Raw genomic sequence first — 23,635 nt, 5'->3', positions numbered from 1 at the left:
AATTAAACCTCATACCTTGCCAAAAAAGATTTTCCAGATCCTGGAAGGCCTCTGAGAAGAACGAGAACTAGTCCAACATAAGATGACGTCTTCTTTCTTACCACCTGAGAAACTGGAGTTTCTTGTACCTGGTAAGCACTTGTTCCCTCTTTACTTCTCCATACCTTTGTCGGGGAAGTATGAGAAATAACTGGGGGTGGAAATGTATAGTTGACAGGCCTCCAGTGCGCAGCTGTGGTTACAACAGGAGCTACAAAGCCATGGTTTGCTTGAAAGAGGTCAAAAGCAGGAATCATTGGATTCCACATTGGTGGAGGGGGAGGAGGAGGCAGCAGCAGAGGGAGAGGGGTTAGTACTGGGCAGTAATTCACATCCTTCCCCTTTGGCGGCAGTTCCGTATGTTTGTGTGGCTGGAAACTGAATTCTTCAGAAGGTACAAAAACGTCAGGGACAGACGTGGATTTCTGATCTCCACCTGTACCTATTAAACCAAGCCCTGGATTTTGGACAGCAAGGTTTAGAGGAGCCTGAAGCTCATTGGCATCCAAATCTACAGGAGCTTGAGAGAACTGAGTCTTAACACACTCAGATTCCGAAAGCTCTTTCTGAATTTGGTTGCTGCCATCCATCAAAGTGTCATTATCTGCATTTAAAGAACCACTGAGAAGAGAATCTTCCAATGCCAACGTGTTATCTTTTGTAAAACTTTTGGACCCATTTGAAACTGAACGTGAAGTTAAGGAATTTGAACTTAATGCAGAGACAGAATGCTCTAAATTTTCACTGTTCAAATCCATATTTTGGGTAGAAAGAATGGGAGTCATATTACTTGAATCTGAACTTACAAATGAACTCGGGTCACTAAAATTATTAACATCTTGCAAAGGCAAAAATGAGTATGCTTGGTTATCAGAAGAGTTCAATTTCTCAAAAGCATTTTGTATTAAGGAATCTAAGTCTTCAGTTAGCTGCATGTCCAAAAATGAATCCATTTTTGAATCTTCACTCTCTTCTTCTGGAGGACACTTTTCCATTATTTCACATTCCACTGCATTTACTTGTTTCTCAGAAGCAACGAAGTTTGTTGAAGCTGATTCTTCTATCTTAGCATCAGTGGCTGATAATTCTAATAGACAATCCATGGCATTTTCAACTGTACAACAATAAGAACAACAATAACAACAATAAAATATATCTATATGGATTGAAAATAGTAAAACATAATTAAAATTCACATAAAATTATACTGACTTTACATTGAATGAAATGTCAAGAAATTTATAAATATTCAAGTCATTTTTAACTTAACACTTTACTAATATATAATTCTGTATAGTGAAAGGTTTAAATAATGGAGACATGCAATGTTGTTACTTTCAGACAAACAGTAATAAACTAGGCCAATAAACTGCCATCAAGTAGACATTCTCTGATGAATTTATTGAGTAAAAGAAAAATTATCTGGAACTGTATACTTAAGGGTTGTTTATAAAGATCCTAAAACCAGTTGATTTAATCCACAAATACTTACCTACTACATGTTGCTTTAAGTATGAAGTATTTTTATTTATTAATAAGTATTCTAATAAACCTAATTTGTTTATATGGTCCATACTATGAATTTGACTTAATGCAAAAAATGTGCATGAGCATGTACTACATATCAGACATACTTTGTACAAAAATGAACAATAGTTTTTACTACACTCAAAGGATTTTCGCAGTCTAATGGAAGCAACTGAAGATGTTAGAAGACAATTATACTATAATATAGATTAAATACTGCACACTCTTAATAATATACAAATGCTTAAGCAGCCTTATAGGAAAGCAAGGAAAGATTTCACATGAGGTGATATGAAAACTGGGAGTTGAAGATCAAAAAGATACTTGTCAATACAGAAGCAAAAGGCAAACCCAGTCCTGAAAACACACAGCATGTTTAAGCTATTGAGTTTGTTGGAATGTGAGTACACAGTAATATGGCAGATAAGAGAAGGAGATAAAACTGGAAAGGGAAATCAAGTAAAATTGGGAAGGGTCCTCTAATTTCATGGTAAGAAATACTAATTTTATTTTCCAAGGGAACTTGAAGGGAAACTACCTGTCATAGCATTTGGGCTAGATGCTTTGTCGTCTCACTGAAGCTTCAAATTATACTACAGGCTATAGTATTCCCAGCACAGAGACAAAGAAAATGAAGTTTAGAAAGTACATTAACTTAGCCCAAGCCACACAGATAATAAGTGACAGAGTCAGGACTAGTGTGTCGACTCCAATGCTGAGCTCCTTCCATTACAACATAAATACAGAGAAATTAGAATTGTTAAGGATCTGAAATCTGAGGCTTTTTCATATTATTTCTGTGTATTAACTTAAGGAAGATAAATGTGGAAACGGCACAGCACAGTAGGTAGAAGCTCTGGTCAGGAATCAGAATGACATTTAAATCCCTACTTGCTGGCATGAACACTCTTGAACAAGTTAGTTAACTTTCCTAAGCCTTGATTTTCTCATTTGCAATGTGTGGATAACAAAAGTACCTACCTCATAGGGTTGTTGTGAGGATTAAATGAGATAATCCATGAAAAAGGGCTGTACACAAGGACTGGCACCTAGTAAGCACCCAATTAGTGTTCCCTTAAGAAGAAAAACAAAGAGGGATTGGAGGGGGCAAGCCTGGCAGAGAGACCAGTTAGAAGACTATAGCAATAAACATGGAAAAAAGGGGGGGAAAAAAAAAAAGGGAAAAAGGCAAATATAAGAAGAATTTTTAAGAAAAAACTACATGATAGAAAAATCACAAAAGATCAACCAAGAAAATTAATGTGTATATAATGAAAAACAGTATATGTAAAAAGAAGTAAAAGATCACTATATACATAAAACACAGAAGTTTTTACAGTGTTGAGAAAAATTAAAACAATGGTATAAAACAATGAAAAACACACGAACAATTCATACAATATAAGAACTAATAAACAATCATATATAAAAATGTTAACATTTCCCTTTATCTAAAAAAAGAAAACCATTAAAGAAAAGGTAAAATCTTATTCCTAAAATCTTAAAAGAATACCACTCAATGCTGACAAGGCTGTAATGAAACCCTTATACAGTGCTAGTGTCATTACAAATTGGCACATTTATTTTATAAGGTAAATTATTTTTTAATTAATTTTTATTGGAGTATAGTATAGTTGATTTATAATGTTGGGTTATAGTTTTTGCTGTACAGCAAAGTGCATCAGATATACATATACATATATCCACTCTGTATTTTAATTCTTTTCTAATACAGGTCATTACAGAGTATTGAGAAGAGTTCCCTGTGCTATACAGTAGGTCTTTATTAGTTATCTACTTTATATGTAGTAGTGTGTATATGTCAATCTCAGTCTCCGAATTTATCCATCCCCCCGCTTTCACCCCTGGTAGCCATATGCCACACCTCTTTAGTAGGCAATTCAGCAATATGTTTCCAAGAGCCAAAAACTGTCCTTACCCTGTGATAGAAGAAAATAAAACTTCGGAATCGGGAAAAAGCCAAAAGATGGAAAAGGTTATTCATACAAAGATGTTCTTTGCAATATTAATTATTCATGTAAAACATAGCTATCATTAAATAAATTAGAGCATAATAACCCAATAGAATATTAGAAAGCTATTAAAAAATATAAAGACTGCAGCCAACTGAAAAAAATGCTTATATTAGGTTAAGTTTTAAAAGTAGAATATATAACATCATAACTGTTATTATTCAAACTACTCAAAACATCAGTATTTATGAACAGGTATAGAGAAGATCCTGGAAAAATGTTTTTTGTTAGGATGTAAGGGTAACATACTGATATTTTCCTTGTACTTCTTCATTGCTATTAGTGTACGTGCAAAAATAAATTTTAAACACACCAAAATTAGGAAATATATGTTGAAGCCACAGTAAAATTGTAAACACTATTGTTTCTGAGCATCATGTAGACTCCTGAAAACTGGTTTTCTGCATACATAAAAGGATAGATAAGATAGGTTCACATCACAGACTGTGGAATGTAAAAAAAAAAAAAAATTGAAGTTTACTCCATTACCAAAATTCCCCAAACCTAGAACAATTTTACTTATACTAATCACGGCCAATAGCAATACTAAAAATCAATATTTAACTTACTCATCCATTTAAATTTGATAGTTTCCCCTGTCTGCAAACATACATCTAAACAATTTATTACACGTCATCAATAATTTACTGCACTGAAGACTTTATCAAAACAAAACAAAAACTCAATCCTTACTGGGAAAAAAAAGAAAAAGTCCTATGAGGTACATACTATTATTTTTCTCTTTAACAGCTAAGAAAACTGAAACCCAGAGAGGTTAAGAGGTAGAACTGGAAAATCAACCTAAAGCCAGTTTTAAATCACACTGGTCTATTAGCCTCAACTCTTAATCAGCTCTCATTTCCATAATTATAATTACCTTTTCACTCAATAAATATTTACTAAGGTCCGAGCGAGTCATTCGGTACTTAGGTGCTGGAGATACAGCAGTACAACAAAACAGTTTTTTAAAATCCCTCTCTTTATAGAGTACTCTAGGTCAACAGCTCTCAACTGGGAATGATTTTGCCCCCCAGGGAACACAAGATGATATATAGAGGCATTTTTAACTGTTACAGCTGCAGGGGTGGGGTAGGGGATGTGCCACTGGCATCTGATGGGTACAGGCTAGAGATATTGCTGAACATCCTATGATGCCCAGGAAAGACACTCACAACAAAGAATTATCTGGTCCAAAATGTCAATAGTGCCAACCTTTTCGAGTGGGAAGATAAAAAGAAATAAAACGTAAAAGATGAAATCTACACATACATCTTATACCTAGAACTATACATTTCTTGAAAGAAGAAACGATGTTTTATTCTTCTTTATATCCCTCATAATACTACACTTAGTACCTTACCCACAGCAGATTTTCAAAAAATAATGAACGAAATAGAAATAACGTAGTCATTTTCTATATTACTACTGGTCATGGCATAGTACATAAAACCTTTTTATAAAATGCAAAGGGTTCAAACTGAACTTTTCTCACCTTTGAAATCACACTCAGAAAGCATCAAATACACTACATCAGGATCCAGGTCAGAAAACATCTCTGAGACACTGGTGAAGAGTTCTTCCTGATCAACCTTTGTCTCATACACGGAAGGGAGAGTAGCAGTTGGCTCCTCATGACTAGCAACACTGGATACAACTTCCTTAGAGTTTGTGGTCTTCCGAAAAGGATTTCCCCCAAGATTTTTCCTTCTCCTTGGCATTCTGACTTCCAAAACTAAAATGTTTCCCTTTTCTTATTTAAGATGTTTGATATTTAAGTCATACCTCAAAGAAAATAGGGTTAAATATCTTGCACAATCCAGTAGTAAAAGGACCTAAAATAGAAAGCAAGTTGAAACACTCAGACTATAGTTATAGTTCCAGATCTAAAATTGGAATGACATCTTTATTTAACTCTAAAAAAGTACCATCAACTCTGGTGGGCAGCAAAGCCCAAGAGCAGTCAAACAATTTCCCTCTCCAAAATATTCAAGTTTTTCAGGATTGAACATGTTAAAAATTAAGATATTAACAAATGTAATATAGTTTCAGAATGTTGAGTACACTATTTTAGCACAATTACTTCATTTAAAAAAACAACACCACAGTATTCATAATGAGTATGCCTACTGAACACCTATTTGGATGTCTAATAGGCATCATAAACTTCACATGTCCAAAACTGAGCTCCTTATCACATACTTCACACTTGTTCTTCGGCTTTCCCATCTCAATTAAGGTGACTCTGTCCTTCCAACTGCTCAGGTCAAAAATCTTGGAATAATTCTTGACTCCTCTCATCCCACATCCAATTAGTAAGCCAATTTTGTCAATGCAACCCTCAAAATGTATCCAGAATATGATAATTCCTCACCATTTCCATGGCTACCACAACCTTGCCTGGATTAGTATAAAAGTCTCTTAACCTCCTTGCTTCCACCCTTGCCCCTTCAGTCTACTGAGCACAACAACTAGAGTGACTCAGTTAAACCACAGGTCAGATCACACCTCTCTTCTGCTAAACTATCCCCTAGCTTCCCATTACACTCAGGATAAAAGTCAGAACCCTTAAAATGGCCTATAACCCAGACATTTTTTACTTTGGTACAGTCATCCCTATTCCTCTTTCCCTTGCTCACGTCACTCGAGCCATACTTCACCTCCTTGTCCTTCAAACATCAGTCATGCTCCATCTTAGAACTTTTATATTTGGTCCCTTCTACCTAAACTTATTATCCCAGGTATCTAAAAGATGTATTTCCTATCATTACTCAATTGTTACCTTCTCAGGAAGTCAGTTGTCCGACACCACTTATCCTTCTTTCCTTACTTGAATTCTCTCCATAAAACTTACCTTCTAAAATAGTGTATGTGCTTCATCCACTTGTTTTATTTTTTACCCATATTCCAGTAAAACGTAAGCTCCACAAGGGCAAGGACTCATAGATCTGGAGAACTCTGACAATCTACTTGCTTTCTAATGAACAATTCAAATGTAACATTATCTAAAACCAACTGTCTGATATTTTCTCTGAAACCTGCTCTAAACATTTGGTCTGGCTATAGTCATCCTCCATCTGTATTCCTGTCTCCTAAATGGTCTCCCTGTTTCTACACCTCTTGTCCCCTACAGTCTATTTTCAATCAACCAGCCAAAATGATCTTCACACAACATAAGTCAGAACGAGTTACAGCATGCTTTAAATTCTCAACTGGCTCTCCATATCACTCAGAGTGAAAGCTAAATTTCTTACTATGGCCCACTTCCACTTTTAGCTTTTAATATACTTTTTCCCAAGATATTTGCATTGCTAACTCTTTCACCCCTTCAAATCTTTGTTCAAGTACCACATTCAATGATTTCTTCCTTGATTATCTAATTTAAAGTCATATTCCCCACTTTTTCTTTCCCAATTTCCCTTTTCTGTTAACCACCCATTGCCCTTAACACCTTCTACATTCCATAAAATTTACCTTTTAATTAAATTTATTGTGTCATAGCTCTCTCCATCTTCCAGGACTGCAATGTCAATATGGCAGCCACCAGCCACATGTGCCTATTTAAATTTAAATTAGTTAAAATTAAGTATAATTACATTTTATTTATAAATATCAGATAAAGTAGATTTTAGAGCAAAAAAAAAAAATCAGCAAAGATAGAGAACACTATATAATCATAAAGGATCAGTCTGACAAGAATTCAGAGCAACCCTAAATGTGTAGGCACCAAACAGAGCTACTAAATTAAGTGAAACAAAAATTGACAAAACTGAAAGGAGAAATAGACTAGCTTATAATTATAGTTAGAGACTTCAACACCCCTCTCTCAATAAGAGTCAATAGACATAAGATCAGCAAGGATACAGAATAACACCATCATTTAAGGATCTAATCAACACTTACACACTCCATTCAACAACAACAGCAGAATGCATATCCTTTTCAAGAACCCAAATAACATATACCAAAATAGACCATATCCTAGACTATAAAACAAACCTCAACAAACTTGAAAGAACTGAAATCATATAAAGTATGTTCTCTGACCACAATGAAATCAAACTCAAAATCAATAACAAAAAGATAATACAAAAATCTCCAAACACTTGAAACATAAGTAAAATACTAAATAATCTATGGGTCAAAGAGGAAGTCTCAAGGAAAATTTTAAAATACACAAAAATGAATGAAAATGAAAATATACCATATCAAAATTTGTAAGACACAGCTAAAGCAGCAATGGCAAAACTATAAATTCATACATTAGAAAAGACTAAAACTCTCAAATCAATAATTTAACTTTCCACTACAAGAACCTAGAGAAAGAACAACAAAATAAACCCAAAGCCAGTAGAAGGAAGAGAATAATAAAGACCACAGCAGAAATGAATAAAACTGAAAAGAGAAAAACAATCACTCTAGACCCTGCAGACATCAAAAGACTAAGAGAATACTATGAACCAGTGTACATACAGAAGTCTGACATCTTATAGGAAATATTTATTTCTCAAAAAACACAAATTATCATAACTCACCCAACAAGAAATAGATAAAAAGAAATTTCAGGCCTAAATACCTTCAATGGAGAAGTCTACCATATATGGTCTCTTTCCAAAATAGAAGGAACACTTCTTAATTCACTTTATCAAGTCAGTACTGTTACCCTGATACCAAAATCAGACAAGGCAGTACCAGAAAAAAAAAAAAACTACAAACCAATATCCTTCATGAATACAGACATAAAAATCCTTAAAAAATATTACAAACAGAAATGAGCAATTTATTTTAAAAGAATTATACACCATTATTAAATGAGGTTTATCCCAGAGATACATGGTTTCTTCAATATTCAAAAATCAGTATAACCCATTATATTAATAGGCTAATGAAGAAAACCTTAGTTGCATGAATAAATGAAGGGAAAAAGTGACAAAATTCAATACTCATTCAGGATAAAAACTACCCCCAAAATAGGAATATGTGAGAACTTCCTCAAAACCCTACAGATTATATTTCATTTACTAGTAAAATACTGTATGGTTTCATCCTAAGATTGAGAACAAAGCAAGGATGTCCACTCTCACCACTCTTATGAAATACAACGCTAGAAGTTCTAGCCTATGAAGTAAAGGAAGGAAAGGAAATAAAAGATATACAGATTCAAAAGGAAAAAATAAAACTTTCCTATTTGTAGATGACACAGCTATCTATGTGGAAAATCCCAAGGAATCAATAAAATCTTCAACATGAGTTCAGCAAAGGATACAAGACACAAAATACACAAAAGCAACTGTATTTATATATCCTACCAATGAATATATGAACACTGTAATTAAAAATACAATATTATTTACAAATGCTCAAATAATAAAATATTCTGAATAAACCTAACAAAACATATATAAGACATATGCTAGAAATACAAAATAGTGATGACAATTTTTGAAAAAGTAGATAAATGGATTTATGAGCTGTTAGACTCAATATAGTAAAGATGTCAACTTTTCTCAAATTGACTTACAGGTTTAGCACAATTCCTATCAAAACTCCAGGAAGATTTTTTCTGGATATAGACAAGATTATTCCTAAATTTAAATGGAAAGACAAAGGAACTAGAATAGTTTAAACAATTTTGAAAGAGTAAAAGGATTCAGTTGACTCCATTTTAAGACTTACTATAAAGCTACACTTATCAAAACTGTATGGTATCAGTGGGAGGACAGGCATACAGATCTGACAACAGATTATAGATTAGGAAACAGAAGAGACCAACATGAATATGCCCAACTGACATCTGACAAAAATGCAAAAGCAATTCAATGGAGAAAATATAACCTTTCAACAAATGGAACTGGAACAAACAGACACCACAGATAGAAAGAGAAAAACCTTGGCCTAAGTCTCACACTTTATTTAAAAAAAAAAAAAAACTCAAAATGGATCAAGGACTTAAATCCATAGTACTATAAAACTTTTAGGAAAAAAAAGAAAATCTTAAGGATCTAGGGCTAGGCAAAAACACCAAAAGTATGCTCCATAAAAGGAAAAACTGATTAAACTATACTTTATCCAAACTTAAAACTTTTACTCTGTGAACAATCCTGTTAAGAGTATAAAAAGAAAAATGACAGGCTGAAAGAAAATATTTGCATACCATGTATCATACACAAAAGACTAGTATCCAAAATATATAAACAAACTTTATCAGAACTCAAAGTAAAAACAAACAAAAACCAAGTAAGTCAACTAGAAATGGGGGGCGGGGGCAGTGGATATCACCAAAAGGATATACAAATGGCACACAGGTAGAATTTCAACATCATTAGCCATTAAGTAAATGCAATTTAAAACTACAATGAGATATTATAATACTTACACATCTATTAGGTTGGCAAATATAAATAATAATAACAATAGGAAATCCTGTCAAGGATACAGAGAAATAGAATGGCTCATATGCTGCTGATAGGAATGTAAAATGAAAAAACCACTCTGGACAGCAGTCTGGCAGTTTCTTAAACTAAATCTGGAACTACCATACAATTAAGTAATTGCACTTACGGACATTTCTAAGAAATGGAAAATTATGTTTACCCAAAAACCTGCACATAAGTATTTGTAGCAGCTTTATTCATTATAATCAGAAACCAGAAATCAGATGTCCTTCAATGGGTACACAGTTAAACACACTATGTCACTTCCATCCCATGAAGTTAATAGTCAGCAATAAAAAGAAACCTACTATTGGCACACAAGACCTGGATGAAATTGCCGAGAATTAGGCTGAATAAAAAAAGCCCATCCAAAAGGCTATGTATTGAATGATCCCCATTTGCTTAACATTCTTGAAATGACAGAAATACAGAAATAGAGAATATTAACAGTTGCCAAAGGTTAAGGAGGAGGAAGGAAGAGGGAGTAGTGGATGTGGCTATGAAAAGGAAATTTGAGGGATTTTTGTGGTGATGGAAATGTCCTATATCTTGACTGTATTAATATCAATACCCTGGTTGAGATAATGTAAGTCATTTTGCACATGTTTCTTTCATTGGGGGAACTGGGTGAAGAGCACAGGAGATTTCTCTGTATTATTTATTACAACTGCATGTGACTCTCAGTTCAGTAGCTCAGTCGTGTCTGACTCTTTGCAATCCCATGGACAGCAGCACAACTGGCTTCCCTGCCCATCACCAATTACCAGAGTTTGCTCAAACTCAAGTCCATCACATCGGTGATGTCATCCAACCATCTCATCTTCTGTTGTCCTTTTCTCCTCCTGCCTTCAATCTTTCCCAGGATCAGGGTCTTTTCAAATGAGTCATTTCTTCGCATCAGGTGGCCAAAGTACTGAAGTTTCAGCTTCAGCATCAGTCCCTCCAATGAACACCCAGGACTGGTCTCCTTTAGGATGGACTGGTTGGATCTCCTTGCAGTCCAAGGGACTCTCAAGAGTCTTCTCCAACACCACAGTTCAAAAACATCAATTCTCCAGCGCTCAGCTTTCTTTATAGTCCAACTCTCACATCCATACATGACTACTGGAAAAACCACAGCCTTGAGTAGACGGACCTTTGTTGGCCAAATAATGTCTCTGCTTTTTAATATGCTGTCAAGGTTGGTCATAACTTTCCTTCTAAGGAGTAAGCGTCTTTTAATTTCATGGCTGCAGTCACCATCTGCAGTGATTTTGGAGCCCAAGAAAATAAAGTCTCTGTTTCCATTGTTTCCCCATCTACGTGCCATGAAGTGATGGGACCAGATGCCATGACCTTCGTTTTCTGAATGTTGAGCTTTAAGCCAACTTCTTCACTCTCCTCTTTCACTTTCATCAAGAGGCTCTTTAGTTCCTCTTCACTTTCTGCCATAAGGGTGGTGTCATCCGCATATCTGAGGTTATTGATATTTCTCCCAGCAATCTTGATTTCAGCTTGTTTTTCATCCAGCCCAGCATTTCACATGATGTACTCTGCATATAAGTTAAATAAGCAAGGTGACAATATACAGCCTTGATGTATTCCTCTCCTGGTTTGGAATCAGTCTGTTGTTCCATGTCCAGTTCTAACTGTTGCTTTCTGACCTGCATACAGATTTCTCAGGAGGCAGGGAAGGTGGTCTGGTATTCCCATCTCTTTCAGAATTTTCCAGTTTATTGTGATCCACATAGTCCAAAGCTTTGGCATAGTCAATAAAGCAGAAGAAGATGTTTTTCTGGAACTCTTGCTTTTTTGATGATCCAACAGATGTTGGCAATTTGATCTCTGGTTCCTCTGCCTTTTCTAAACCCAGCTTGAACATCTGGAAGTTCATGGTTCCCGTGCTGTTGAAGCCTGGCTTGGAGAATTCTGAGCATTACTTTGCTAGCATGTGAGATGAGTGCAATTGTGTGGTAGTTTGAACATTCTTTGGCATTGCCTTTCTTTGGGACTGGAATGAAAACTGATCTTTTCCAGTCCTGTGGCCATTGCTGAGTTTTCCAAATTTGCTGGCATATTGAGTACAGCACTTTCACAGCATCATCTTCTAGGATTTGAAACAGCTCAACTGGAATTTGACCACCTCCCCTAGCTTTGTTCATAGTGTTGCTTCCTAAGGCCCACTTGACTTCACACTCCAGGATGTCTGGCTCCAGGTGAGTGATCATACCATCATGATTATCTGGGTGATGAAGACCTTTTTTATATAGTTCTTCTGTGTATTCTTATCACCTCTTCTTAATATCGTCTGCTTCTGTTAGGTCCATACCATTTCTGTCCTTTACTCTATCCATCTCTGCATGAAATGTTCCCTTGGTATCTCTAATTTTCCTGAAGAGATCTCTAGTCTTTCCCATTCTATTGTTTTCCTCTATTTCTTTACAGGATCACTGAGGAAGTCTTTCTTATCTCTCCTTGCTACTCTTTAGAACTCTGCATTCAAATGGGTATGTCTTTACAATCTCAAAATGTTGTGTAAATCAACAAAAGTTATGTGACTCTATAATCTCAAAAAGTTTAATTTTGAAAAAGAGTACGTAAAACTAAAAATTCAGTTTCTCAGTCATACTTATTACATTTCAAGAGCTCAATAGCTACATGTGGTTGACGACTATCACATCCCATGTGAACTTTTCCATAAGCACTGTTCTAGACTATAAGTTCCATGAGGCAAATGAATATCTCGTTTTAGAAAGTTAAGAAGTTTTATTTACAGAAAGTACAAACTGAAGGCCATAAAGAAAAAGAAGTACTAAACACATCTAGCCACATTTATATATAAAATATTTCTAGATCAAGAAAAAAGTTAAAATATGTGAGGTGAGGTGAAGTTGTTCAGTCATGTCCGACTCTTGTGACCCCATAGATTGCAGCCTACCAGGCTCCTCCGTCCATGGGATTTTCCAGGCAAGAGTACTAGAGTGGGTTGCCATTTCTTTCTCCAGAGGATCTTCCCAACCCAGGGATTGAACCCGGGTCTCCCACATTGTAGGCAGACGCTTTACCGTCTGAGCCACCAGGGAAGCCTTAAAATATGTATAACATATAGTAACTGTTTTCAATTTCTTCCCCTTCATCCTTTCTTAAACATGATTTTGCCCCACCATTTCTACCACTATACTAAAAATTGCTCATATCTAAATCACCAGTAACCAATGTGGATGATAAAAGTCAAAGATAAAAGGTCTAATCCACCAGGGAGGGACGGAAGTCACTCAGTCCTGTCCGACTCTTAGCAACCCCATGGACTGCAGCCCACCAGACTCCTCCATCCATGGGATTTTCCAGGCAAGAGTACTGGAGTGGGGTGCCATTGCCTTCTCCAAATCCACCAGGAAGATAAAGCAATTCTAAGTTTGTATTCAAATAGTAAAAGCCCTCTGTCTGTAACTATTATAACAAGGAGGTTCCCACCTCAGCCACTACTCCGCTCCTCACACACATATAGAGGAGAGGAAGGAGAAAGAAAAAGGGAGAGAAAAAGCAGTAATAACATAAAAGATTTGAGTCATGTAAGTATAACTTGACTTAGTATCTAAATAACACCAAATCCAATAACCACAGAATATTATTTTCAAGGTCACATAGAATTATGCTAGAATCAATAGCAAAAATGTAACCAGAAAACCAAATTATATGAAAATTAAGAAACATACATCAATGTATCAAAGATGAACTCATTATGCAAATTACATATTAATACTGATTTTAAAAGAATTATTAACTATAAAATATTTTAAACAAATAAAAACATTATACATCCATATTTGTAGATACAATTAAAGTCATGCATAGAAGAGCATACAAATGCATATATTAGAAAAGAAAGGCTAAAAATAATCAATGATCTAAAGTAGATTTATTGAATTTTTATAGCTCCAGAAACTATATGCAAAATATCCTATCTACTCTGTACACCCCAATATGACTGATTGTACATAAACTGTATCCGTGCCCTACTCAATCATTTCTTTCCTACCAACTACCTCCCACCAAAAAGTCTATCCTCTCCTAACTTTAAAAATTCTAATTCTAAAAAGTTCAAATTCCTGTACTGGAAAAACTGTTTGCAATCTGATTTCTCAATGCATCCTGAATTATTAACTCAGAATTCTTAACTGAGTTAATAGGAGAATTCTTAACTCAGACTATCCAAACTCCCAGTATTTCCTAAGCAGTTTGTTTCTTAAAGCAGTTTACATTTACTGTTTCAACTTGCCACTTTCTGCGGACTTCTTGATCCAGTGTAATCTGTCCCCTGCATCTAGTAGTATTTCTCTGGCTGCCCCTTCTCAGTTTCCATCATTGATCTCTCTTCTGTTTGTTCTTTCAAGTATAATTGCTACCCTGGGTTCCATTCCCAACCATCTGCTCCACCACTTTTTTCTAGGTCCATCCAAACCCACTGCTTCAATACCTACGACTCTAGCTAAGAACTCTCTCCCAACTCCAACATAGTTAACTGCCTTGAGGTAGGAGATAAGATAGGCCCTTGGGCTGGATAGTTGGTGTTTGTCAAGCAGAGTAAAACTGAAGCTCTGTTTCCCCCAGACAAACCAATGATAAAAGCTACCAGCAAAAGCTGAGCTCTGTTGAAGTGAACAGATAAGATAACCACTCCTGAGTCAAGGAAAACTTCCCTGTCTGCACATGAGAAGGAAGGCTCCTTGAGGGGTCAAAAAAGGAGAGAGCACCACCCCTTAATAAGTGTGGACACACCCCCACAGACCTCTGAGGTGGAATCCAACTTAGCAAAAAGTTGCACACACATGTTGGAGAAGGTCCTAGGACAAGTCAGATGGGAAAAAGAAACAAGATAATTCACCAAAGGTAAACAAAGACCTTGAAAGACTATCCTATATAAGTGATTTAAATCACCTCTTCACTGTGCTCCTTCTCACACACTTACTCTGCCAATGTGTATTTCTGCCTTGTGTGTGTGTGCGCGCTCGGTCTTACTTCAGTCTTCTATCAACAAGTTTAAAATAAATAAGTGTGCTCTCCCACTGGTAGCGCTGTGTCTCTAATAATAAACTTTTATCTGTTTTTTTGTTGTTGTTTTTTTTACAGTTTTTGCCTCCTTGAAATATTCTTGCTTTCACACAGGAGCAAGAGTCAGGGCCATTTTGCTTCTAGACAGCAACCCCTGGTGGTCTAGTGGTTTTCTAGCCTGGTTTCCATCAGGCTGCTGCTGCTGCTGCTGAGTCGCTTCAGTCGTGTCCAGCTCTGTGCAACCCCACAGACGGCAGCCCACCAGGCTCCCCCGTCCCTGGGATTCTCCAGGCAAGAACACTGGAGTGGGTTGCCATTTCCTTCTCCAATGCATGAAAGTGAAAAGCGAAAGTGAAGTTGCTCAGTCGTGCCCAACTCTTAGCGACCCCATGGACTGCAGCCTACCAGGCTCCTCTGTCCATGGGATTTTCCAGGCAAGAGTACTGGAGTGGGGTCTCATCCAGGCTGCTGCTGCTGCTGCTGCTGCTAAGTCACTTCAGTTGTGTCCAACTCTGTGCGACCCCATAGACGGCAGCCTATCAGGCTCCCCCGTCCCTGGGATTCTCCAGGCAAGAACACTGGAGTGGGTTGCCATTTCCACATTCAACTCTTAGGCAGGGAACTAAGATCTCTCTTCAGGACTATTCACTGATGCCTCTGTGAGTTCAGCCTCACAGACATATCTACTTGGACACTACTTAGGCACTTCAGTCCTGAGAGTTCCAACTTAAAATGCTTCAGTGACTCTACAGCTCTCAAGACCGAGTTACAACTTTCCAATTGTAAAGCATTCAAGGACTTCTATGATTTGACCTCTTACCTACCCCTACCCATCTCTTCCTCTAGTCTTCCTCAGGTACTCTCTGCTTCTCCTATATCTAATTATTTGTTTCCCAAAGTAGACCACTTCACATCTCTGTGCCTCACACATGTTCCTGCAAAAGTCCCTCTACCCCATCCTACCCAACCCTTATATCTTGGCTCAAGTAACTTTCTTTCAAGAAAGTTTTCCACTATCCCAAAGTCTAATTTACACAGAGCTGCTACTGCACCTTAAATATACCTCTATCTTAGCATCTGCGTACTTATTCGTTTAGACTGCTAGTCTATAAGCATCTCACAATGTTATTATTTAGCAAACAAGAGCTTAATAAATATTTGTTATATACCAGCACAAACCAAAAAGTCAATTTAGTTCTTTAAAATATTGGACTTACCATTTCAGTAGCTTGACTACTCAGGTCCATAATACAGGGCATCTCTTTCCCATGAATAAAATATCTAGGAAAACAAATTTGAAATTAGAAGGGTGGTTAAGATTCAGAATGAATATTCTTTGCCCAGAACTCCTTCTCCCTTACTCCACCAGGGGCCTAATTTCTGCTAACAGACCCCTGGCCAAATAAGTAAGCACATCACATGATTTAGGCTGAACTAGGCATATACCTCATCCCCTCAGCTACAGGAATTGGTCAAGCGACAGGCACGTGACCAAATCTACCTAGAGCCTCTGATGGGAGTGGCCAAGTCTGTGCTCAGGAACCAGGTCCCAACATATGGAGAAGCAGGAGGAGAGATGGTGCCAGCGTCACAGATGATAAGCACAGAAAGAACTGGGAATTCCCTGAAAGCCCAGTGGTTAGGACTCTGCGCTTTCACTGCCAACTCTGACCCTGGTCAGGGAACTAAGATCTGCATCTTTATATGTAAAGATATATTTAATTAAAGCTGTAAAAGGACCTACATAGTATGCCTTTCCTACTTAGAAAACTTGCATCTATCAGATAGGTCTTTCTCTTCCCTACTAGGTAAACCCCAATATTACTATTTAATTCCCTTTAATACAATCTACACAAACCGCATCTCTTTTCTTTCATGGCTATAGCATGTGGGTTCTTAGTTTAAGGATGTGGGATCAACCCATGCCCCCTGCAGTGGAAGGGAGAAGTCTTAGCCACTGGAAAGCCAGGGAAATTCCTCATGTCATGGTTTAAGGTAGTCAATTTACTTCTTTTGTTATATTCTAACCAGGACGGGGTGAGATGACAATGAGCAATTACAATAATGTAGAATGCTAGGGAAAGTAGAGGACTGGCTTCCCAGGAGAGGCATCACCTCTATGGAGATCTGAAAGATATGTATGAGCTAACAAAACCAAAGGGGAGGGAAGCAGGGAGCAAGGGAAGGCATTCCAGACAGAGGAAAGCTTCTGTACTCAAGTAGACTTAACAAACTTGGCATCTTGAGAGAGAAATGAAGTAACTGAATATGACTAACATATTGAGGGCAAAAGGAAAAAGTGACAGAGGATGAAGAAGTTAACAGATGCCAGATCATGATCCTGAAAGCCAAATTAAGAAGTTCAGACTTTATCCTGAAGGCAATTAAAAGCCACACACACACAAAATGTTTTGACCTGAGGAGTTAAGGGTTTAAATGTGTTAGATTACTCCAGCTACAGTGGGATAAAGTGGATGGAAGGCAAGACTGCAAGCAGGGATAACCATTTAGGAGGCTACTGTGGCAATCCAAGTAAGAGATGATGCTAACCACTGAGTAGGATGGTAGCCTGGAAATGGAAAAAAGATACAGATTCAAGAGATATCAGGGAGACGGGGCTTCCCTGGCAGTCCAGTAGTTAAGACTCCAAGCTGCCACTGCAGGGAACATGAAGGTCAGCGAATGAAGATCCTGTAGGCCTCACAATGTGGCCAAAAAAGGAGAGATACTAAGGAGCAAAAATCCAACAGGGCTCAGTGATCTATTAGAAAATGAAAAGAAGGAAAGGAACAGCCCAGGTTTCTACCAAGTTATTATTAGCAGTGCCTACTATTTATCAAATTCTTAGCACATATGCATTATCTCATATAATCTTCCCCTAGGAAGAAGAGGTAGCTTGTTTCATATTTTTGTTTTGAGGCTGGGAAAGGGAAGGTTGATAATAACTATAGTTTGGGATATGCTCAGTCTGAGTCACCTGTGAGAGAATACAAATGAATGTGTTATGAAGGTAGATGATAACCTGAGTCAATTTATCAAGAAATAGCTCTGGGTTGGAGATATAAGAATTATCTACATATAGACAGTAACTGGGAGAAATATTTTTTAAGAGTAAATATCTTCTTTAACTCTGAACTTCTACTGCTGGGGGCTTGGGTTCAATCCCTGGTTGGGGAACTAAGATTCCACATGCCATGCAGCAAGGTCAAAAAAAGAATAGAAAAAAAAAAATCTCCTTTATTCATGCCAATATTTATTTAATACCTACACAACTATAGCTTTGGAACTAGAATTAAGGGGGAAAAAATGAGTAAAATTCAGTGAAACTCACAGCTACTATAGGGAGGAGGTAACTCCATATAGCAGTACGTGGATAGTGGAAATACTACGTTAAAGGTTCAGAGGTAATATGATGAGTATGTGATTATCTCTGCTGGGGGAAGAAAGCAAAGCAAACTTGACAACATATACCACCTAAATTTTGAAGTAGGTCAGCAGAGAGTTTAAGAGGAGGAAGGCAGGGAGAACAGTGAAGACACTACACCCAGAAGAAACAAATTCGAAGACAAAAGAAAAATTTTTTTAAAAGACAGCCTGCTTCAGAACAGAAAAATTAAATTATTCACGTCAGTCTCCTAAGCTAATTCTTAAATTTAATAAATAGAGTGAACATATTTTTAAAAATTTTAAAGACACATGGGGAAAGTTCATTCTAATATACTATATCATATTAAAGTAACATTGTAAGATTAAATGATACAGCTACAAAAATCCAATAAAAGATGGAAGGATCATTATTAAAAGTTAAGAGTCCAGATATAATCCTAATGACATTTGGCTTACTCATTGTCTGGCATTGTAAATATATATTTTTAAAAAATTCAATCTCTTTAATTCCTAATAAAACTACCACCACAGGCATTTAATAATGTGATCTGCTAAGATCCAATGTTTGATCTAAAAAAACTGAAATTCTTCCCAAGACTTACAATGTGAGTTTGCATATAAAAAGCTGAATAGAAGAAAGGCAAAGATGGTAGCTCTTTTCTAAAATTCACATTAACTTATAAATGGTTACTGCTTTGCATATCAAAAGATGCATAACCATAGATAATCATGAAGAAAAGGGAGATTTTAAGAGAAAATCCTCACACAGTATTTAAAAAATGCCCCTTGAGTGATACTATTTATTTAGCCTCTATTGTGTACAGATACTATGCCTACTTCAATAAAGAGAAAACATTCCATAACTTAAGCCCACTTTTTCAATGAAGTCCAGTATTTAGTCCTCTTTACTACCCCCTTCAAAGCAGCTAAAGTCAACAGGTGCACAAATTGACATTCGTTAAGTACTAAATGTGATTTGTCCCGGGTTTGGTTTTATATGTCTTTTTTCATGAACTAAAGTGCAGTATTCTTATAGAAAAGCAGCCATTTCTTTCCTATTCTTTTCACCATCTCCATCACTGTAGCCCCCACACCCCGCCGTCCTAGCACAGCCACTTGAATAATAAAGCTCTGGCAAAGGAACAAAAAAATGTTTATTTAATTTGACCTTGCAAAACGGGCAAAGTTAGAAAATTGAACCACGCTGTTTATCAAAACACAAACACATGACGTTTACCTTTCTTAACGCTTTTAAGAATTCTTTCATTGAAAATTGAAAGATGAGGGTTAAAAAGAGTTACAAAAGAGAGCCAGGCGTTTGAGAGAAAAACAATGGAAATAATAAAAACAGAATGAAAAGGATGCTGTTGAGATGAAAAAAAAAAAAAAACCATTTTTTTAAGTGGGGGGCGAGAGGCAGCTGCAAATCAGTCACTGTTTTCTGAGAAGGCAGGTTCATCTCCAAGATTTTCTTCTCTGAGCTCAACCAATCTCCACCTTTTCTGAGTTATCCAGTCTCCAGGCAAGCAGCGCCTCTTGATTGGCTTAAAGATGCCGAGTAGAAAAACCAGCCAATCCTGCCTTGAAGTCAGAACTGTGCTATGGAGACATTACAACCACTGCATGGCGAGAATGTGTACAAACCTGTCCGTGCCACAAATATCAGATTCTAGTTCTAAAGATTGTTGCAGAAAAGAAGATTCTTCCAAGCCAACACTGAGCGTGATCTGGCATTTACATTTTTTTAAATTACTCTATCTCTCTTTCTGAGAGACAAAAGAAAAATTTTTTTTAAAAAAAAAAAAGGTACCACGTTTTAACCAAAAGAGCTTAAGCAATAAACTGCCCCGGGTCGGATGACTTACTCTACCCAAGAGGGATTTTCAAAGGGACCTCTCCGGAGAGTCCGGATCACAGTAGGGCTCAAGGAGGGAGTCAGTGAGGATCAAAGTTGCCGCGGGGGAGGGTGGTAGGACGACGATCAAAGAGACACAGATACCAGTAACCGGGAATGCCTCCCCACAGTACCCAAAATCAGAACTTGCGGAGTGAGAGGCTGTGTTTGAAACTGAAGTGAGTAAATAAAACGGCTGTGCTAGGGCTACGTGCTCCGGAGGGTGGCCCCAAGTTCCAAGAAGGTTCCGCCTGGGAAAGCCGAAGGAGCTCGGAGGGCCGCCAGGTCAGGTCCCAACGGGAACTAACAGGGAAGCCCCGAGGGGGGAGAGGGGTGTGTCAAAGGCCCGGAGGCCCGCTGGGGCTGGGAGGCCAGAAAGCGGCCACTGCCTCCGCCTTCGCCTTCGCCTTCGCCCGACCTCGGGCGGCGAGCCAGGGCCCGCCTCTCACCGACGCCTCACTTCCCTTCCGCCAGGGCGACCGGGCCCGCGGGCCGGACTAGAGACGGCCGCGCCGGACCTCCACGTCCGGGGGTTGCGGTTTCGGTCGCAGCGCCTCCCGCTGCTGCCTCAGGCCCTCCGCTCGGGTTTGGGGACCCCGGTATCCCCTTCTTCCCGACCCTCAGCCCAGCCCCGCCGCTCCGCCTTCCACCCGCCGCCTTTACCTGCTCCAGAAGCAGGCGGAGGGAGTCGAGGCCGGGGCCGCGTCGTCGAGTGTGCGACGCGGGTCCGCAGCCCTTTCCCGCCGCCACCACAGCGCTCTCCGGCGCGGCGCAGGGCTGGCGCGCGCGACGGCCGCCGGGGGGAGACGCGCGGCCGGCGCCTGGCGGGGAGACACTGCCGCTCTCCGTCCGGCCGGGGAAGAGCAGCCTCACAGCAGCTAGCCGCGAGAGGGCGGGTGGGCGGCCGAATGGGGAGGGGTCTCGGAGAGCAGGGAAGGGCTGCCACGTCGCCCAGGTGGATCGCTGCTCTCCGCCTCCCCCGCCCCCGCCGGCTTCGGGCCGCGACCTCTGGTTCGTCCTCGGGCTCAGGTGGGGCGCGTGGGCCCGCCCTGCCTTGGCGGCCCCGGTGACCCCGGCCCGCAGGCTCCCGCCTCTCCGTCTCCCCTCAGTGAGCCGGTCCCGGCCTGGCCCGTTCTGCCGCATCGGGCCCGCCTTCCCCCGCCTCGAGCGAAAGCCTGACGTGTTTCCCCCTTCCCTCGTCGTGGGGTCACATGGAGGAGCAAGCCCTTTCCAATGTGTCGGGTTTTCGAGGAAGGCGGGAGTCGTTGTGAGCTAGTGAACGTAGCAATAGGAGCCTGAAATTTCTCCGGAAATAAACCGCGATAACCACAGCCGTGCCTAAGCCTCTTTCACTCTCTCCCAATACCCCAAAGCAAAAATAGAAACACAAGGCCGTACTCGCTGGTCGGGGCGGGCCCGCCAGGTCGCGGGTCCCGGCAGCAAGTTGGGAACGACCGCGAGGTGGACCAGGCGGCCTCGGCGTAGCCTAACTGGGCAGTTGACTCTGGGCGAGCGAGGCCACGGCGGCGGCTGGCGCGCGAACCCCGCCTCCGCGCGCGCCGCGCTGTCCGCGGGAGGTTTCCGGGCGCGCGGCCCGCTGCCCCTCTGCGCGCTCGGGAGTCGGACGCGGCGTGGTCGCTTTGGAGCCGGGAGACAAAGAGGTCGGCGGCGGTCGCGGCAGGGACGGAGGTCTGCGTAGTACCAACCGGCGCGGCCCATGTGCCTTCTGAACAAGCTGACGGAAGCACAAAAACACAGAGCCTGTTTGCAACATAGGACCGCAGGCGCTGACCTTTGCCCTGCTTAGAGCTTCAGTGTTCAGGTGCCGAGAAAAAGCAACGAGGTTTTCTTCGCTTTTGCGATCACTGTGTTATTAGACTATCACCCAAGCCTGCTCCATTTTTTTTTCCCCTCCTAAATTCTACCTTCCTTGGTTTCCTGCTTTTCCTGCTTATGTGTTCTATCGTGAAATGTTCCGTGTTTTCAGGTACACGAATTTTCCCCCCCTTGTTTTCTGATAGAGGTGATTATAGTTATATTAGTTTTTTGCCCCTCCCTCTGTTCCCCTCCCTTTGCAATTACTTTTTGTTCCGTCATCAGAGTTTTTCGTAGAGAAATGAAATAGTCCCCTGACAGACATGGAAAAGACAGTCTGTCGATGTTGTTATAGTAATTGCTTTAAACTGAATGGAAATTCGGGGGGAAATGTAAGTGAATTTTTTATCTTCATTTAGGTCTAATTGGAACATTTAACTCATGAAAACATTCTAGGGTTTTTTGGGTTTTTTTTAAGAATCTCGAAATATTTAAGCAGAGATCTCGGGATGGTCAATCTTCTAATGAAACCAACCACACGGAAGGAGGTTTACCCCTTGTGTGATTTTTGTATTTTTGAAAAGTTTCCTTGAGCCCCTGTTTAGAAATTACAATGCAAATACCTCTGTTATTGCTTTTATTAATTTCGAAACACAAAAATGTTAACAAAGTATTCCAAATCGCAAGATCTATATAACCTTAACATTATGTTGCCTCCTAACAGCCATTAAAAGAGACTAATAACAGTGTTATATGCCACTTGAGGAATGAAAGAATCCTAGTAATTATAAACTTCAAACAAATCTAGAAAGTTAATTTTGTTCATATGAAATATGTTCAGCACGATACTAAAAACTGGCATTTAAATTCTTGTTTTTTCCTTTGATCATTGTTAAGGATTTATCACATTCTTAGGTCTGAACAATAAGAAGTAAAGTATTCTTAACACTGGAAAACATATTTCAAGCCAGCAAGACATCGCCCAGGAAGAAAGGGGGGGGAAAGTGTTTGCTTAGTATATCAATGAAAGAAAAATATAAATAAAAGTTCTGAAAATCAGACTCTAATAGGGAACAAAGCAATCTTTACTCAACATTCACAATGCTAGCCTTCCTTTGTGAATATTTATAAAGATTCCCTCCTTCCTTATTGGTTTAAATTCTAAGCCAATAGGAAAAGTACAACACATCTTTTAAAGAGTGAGACATAAGCATTAGGTTAAAACATTGGATAAACGGATTGTTTATCATACTATTCTCATTTCAGATCGTGTATCTTTCAATTCTAAAGAAGAAATTTAAGAATCTTTGAATTATTGAGTATTTTGATGTAACTTAAATAGCAAGGTGCTACTCCTGGTCACATTCTGCTCCCTGTAATCTTCCTGTTGGTTTTGTTACAATATTTAATTATCTTAAAATGCCAGGTGAATATGAAGAATGGCAAAATGCTACTGCTTACTTAACCTTTTAAATAAA

General features: G+C 39.0%; 1 protein-coding gene and 1 long non-coding RNA gene across 14 annotated transcripts in view; one reads left to right on the top strand and one right to left on the bottom strand.

Moving 5' to 3' along the window:
• N4BP2 (NEDD4 binding protein 2) overlaps window positions 1–23,635 on the bottom strand; it is a 104,451-nt gene that overhangs the window by 51,967 nt on the left and 28,849 nt on the right. The window contains exons 1-6 of one of the 11 annotated variants that reach the window (XM_069593922.1): window positions 21,741–22,111; window positions 16,279–16,342; window positions 7,071–7,153; window positions 5,092–5,431; window positions 2,548–2,640; window positions 16–1,153 (exon numbers count right to left, since the gene is read on the bottom strand). In XM_069593922.1, coding sequence (XP_069450023.1) covers window positions 16–1,142 — 1,127 coding nt within the window. In that variant the 5' untranslated portion in view covers window positions 1,143–1,153; window positions 2,548–2,640; window positions 5,092–5,431; ... (1 more) ...; window positions 16,279–16,342; window positions 21,741–22,111. Of the gene's footprint in view, window positions 1–15; window positions 1,154–2,547; window positions 2,641–5,091; window positions 5,432–7,070; window positions 7,154–16,278; window positions 16,343–21,005; window positions 22,112–23,635 lie in introns of those variants that run through there. The other 10 variants (XM_069593920.1, XM_069593917.1, XM_069593926.1 and 7 more) reach the window with 10 other exon arrangements.
• Window positions 20,326–23,635, top strand: part of LOC138442506 (uncharacterized) — a 68,524-nt gene continuing 65,214 nt past the window's right edge. Inside the window, exon 1 of one of the 3 annotated variants that reach the window (XR_011257755.1) lies at window positions 20,326–20,521. This is a non-coding gene — a long non-coding RNA (uncharacterized lncRNA). The other 2 variants (XR_011257754.1, XR_011257756.1) reach the window with 2 other exon arrangements.

The sequence above is a fragment of the Ovis canadensis genome, chromosome 6, assembly GCF_042477335.2.
Source record: "Ovis canadensis isolate MfBH-ARS-UI-01 breed Bighorn chromosome 6, ARS-UI_OviCan_v2, whole genome shotgun sequence".
NCBI classification, from domain to species: domain Eukaryota; kingdom Metazoa; phylum Chordata; class Mammalia; order Artiodactyla; family Bovidae; genus Ovis; species Ovis canadensis.
This window is presented reverse-complemented; position numbering and strand designations above follow the sequence as displayed.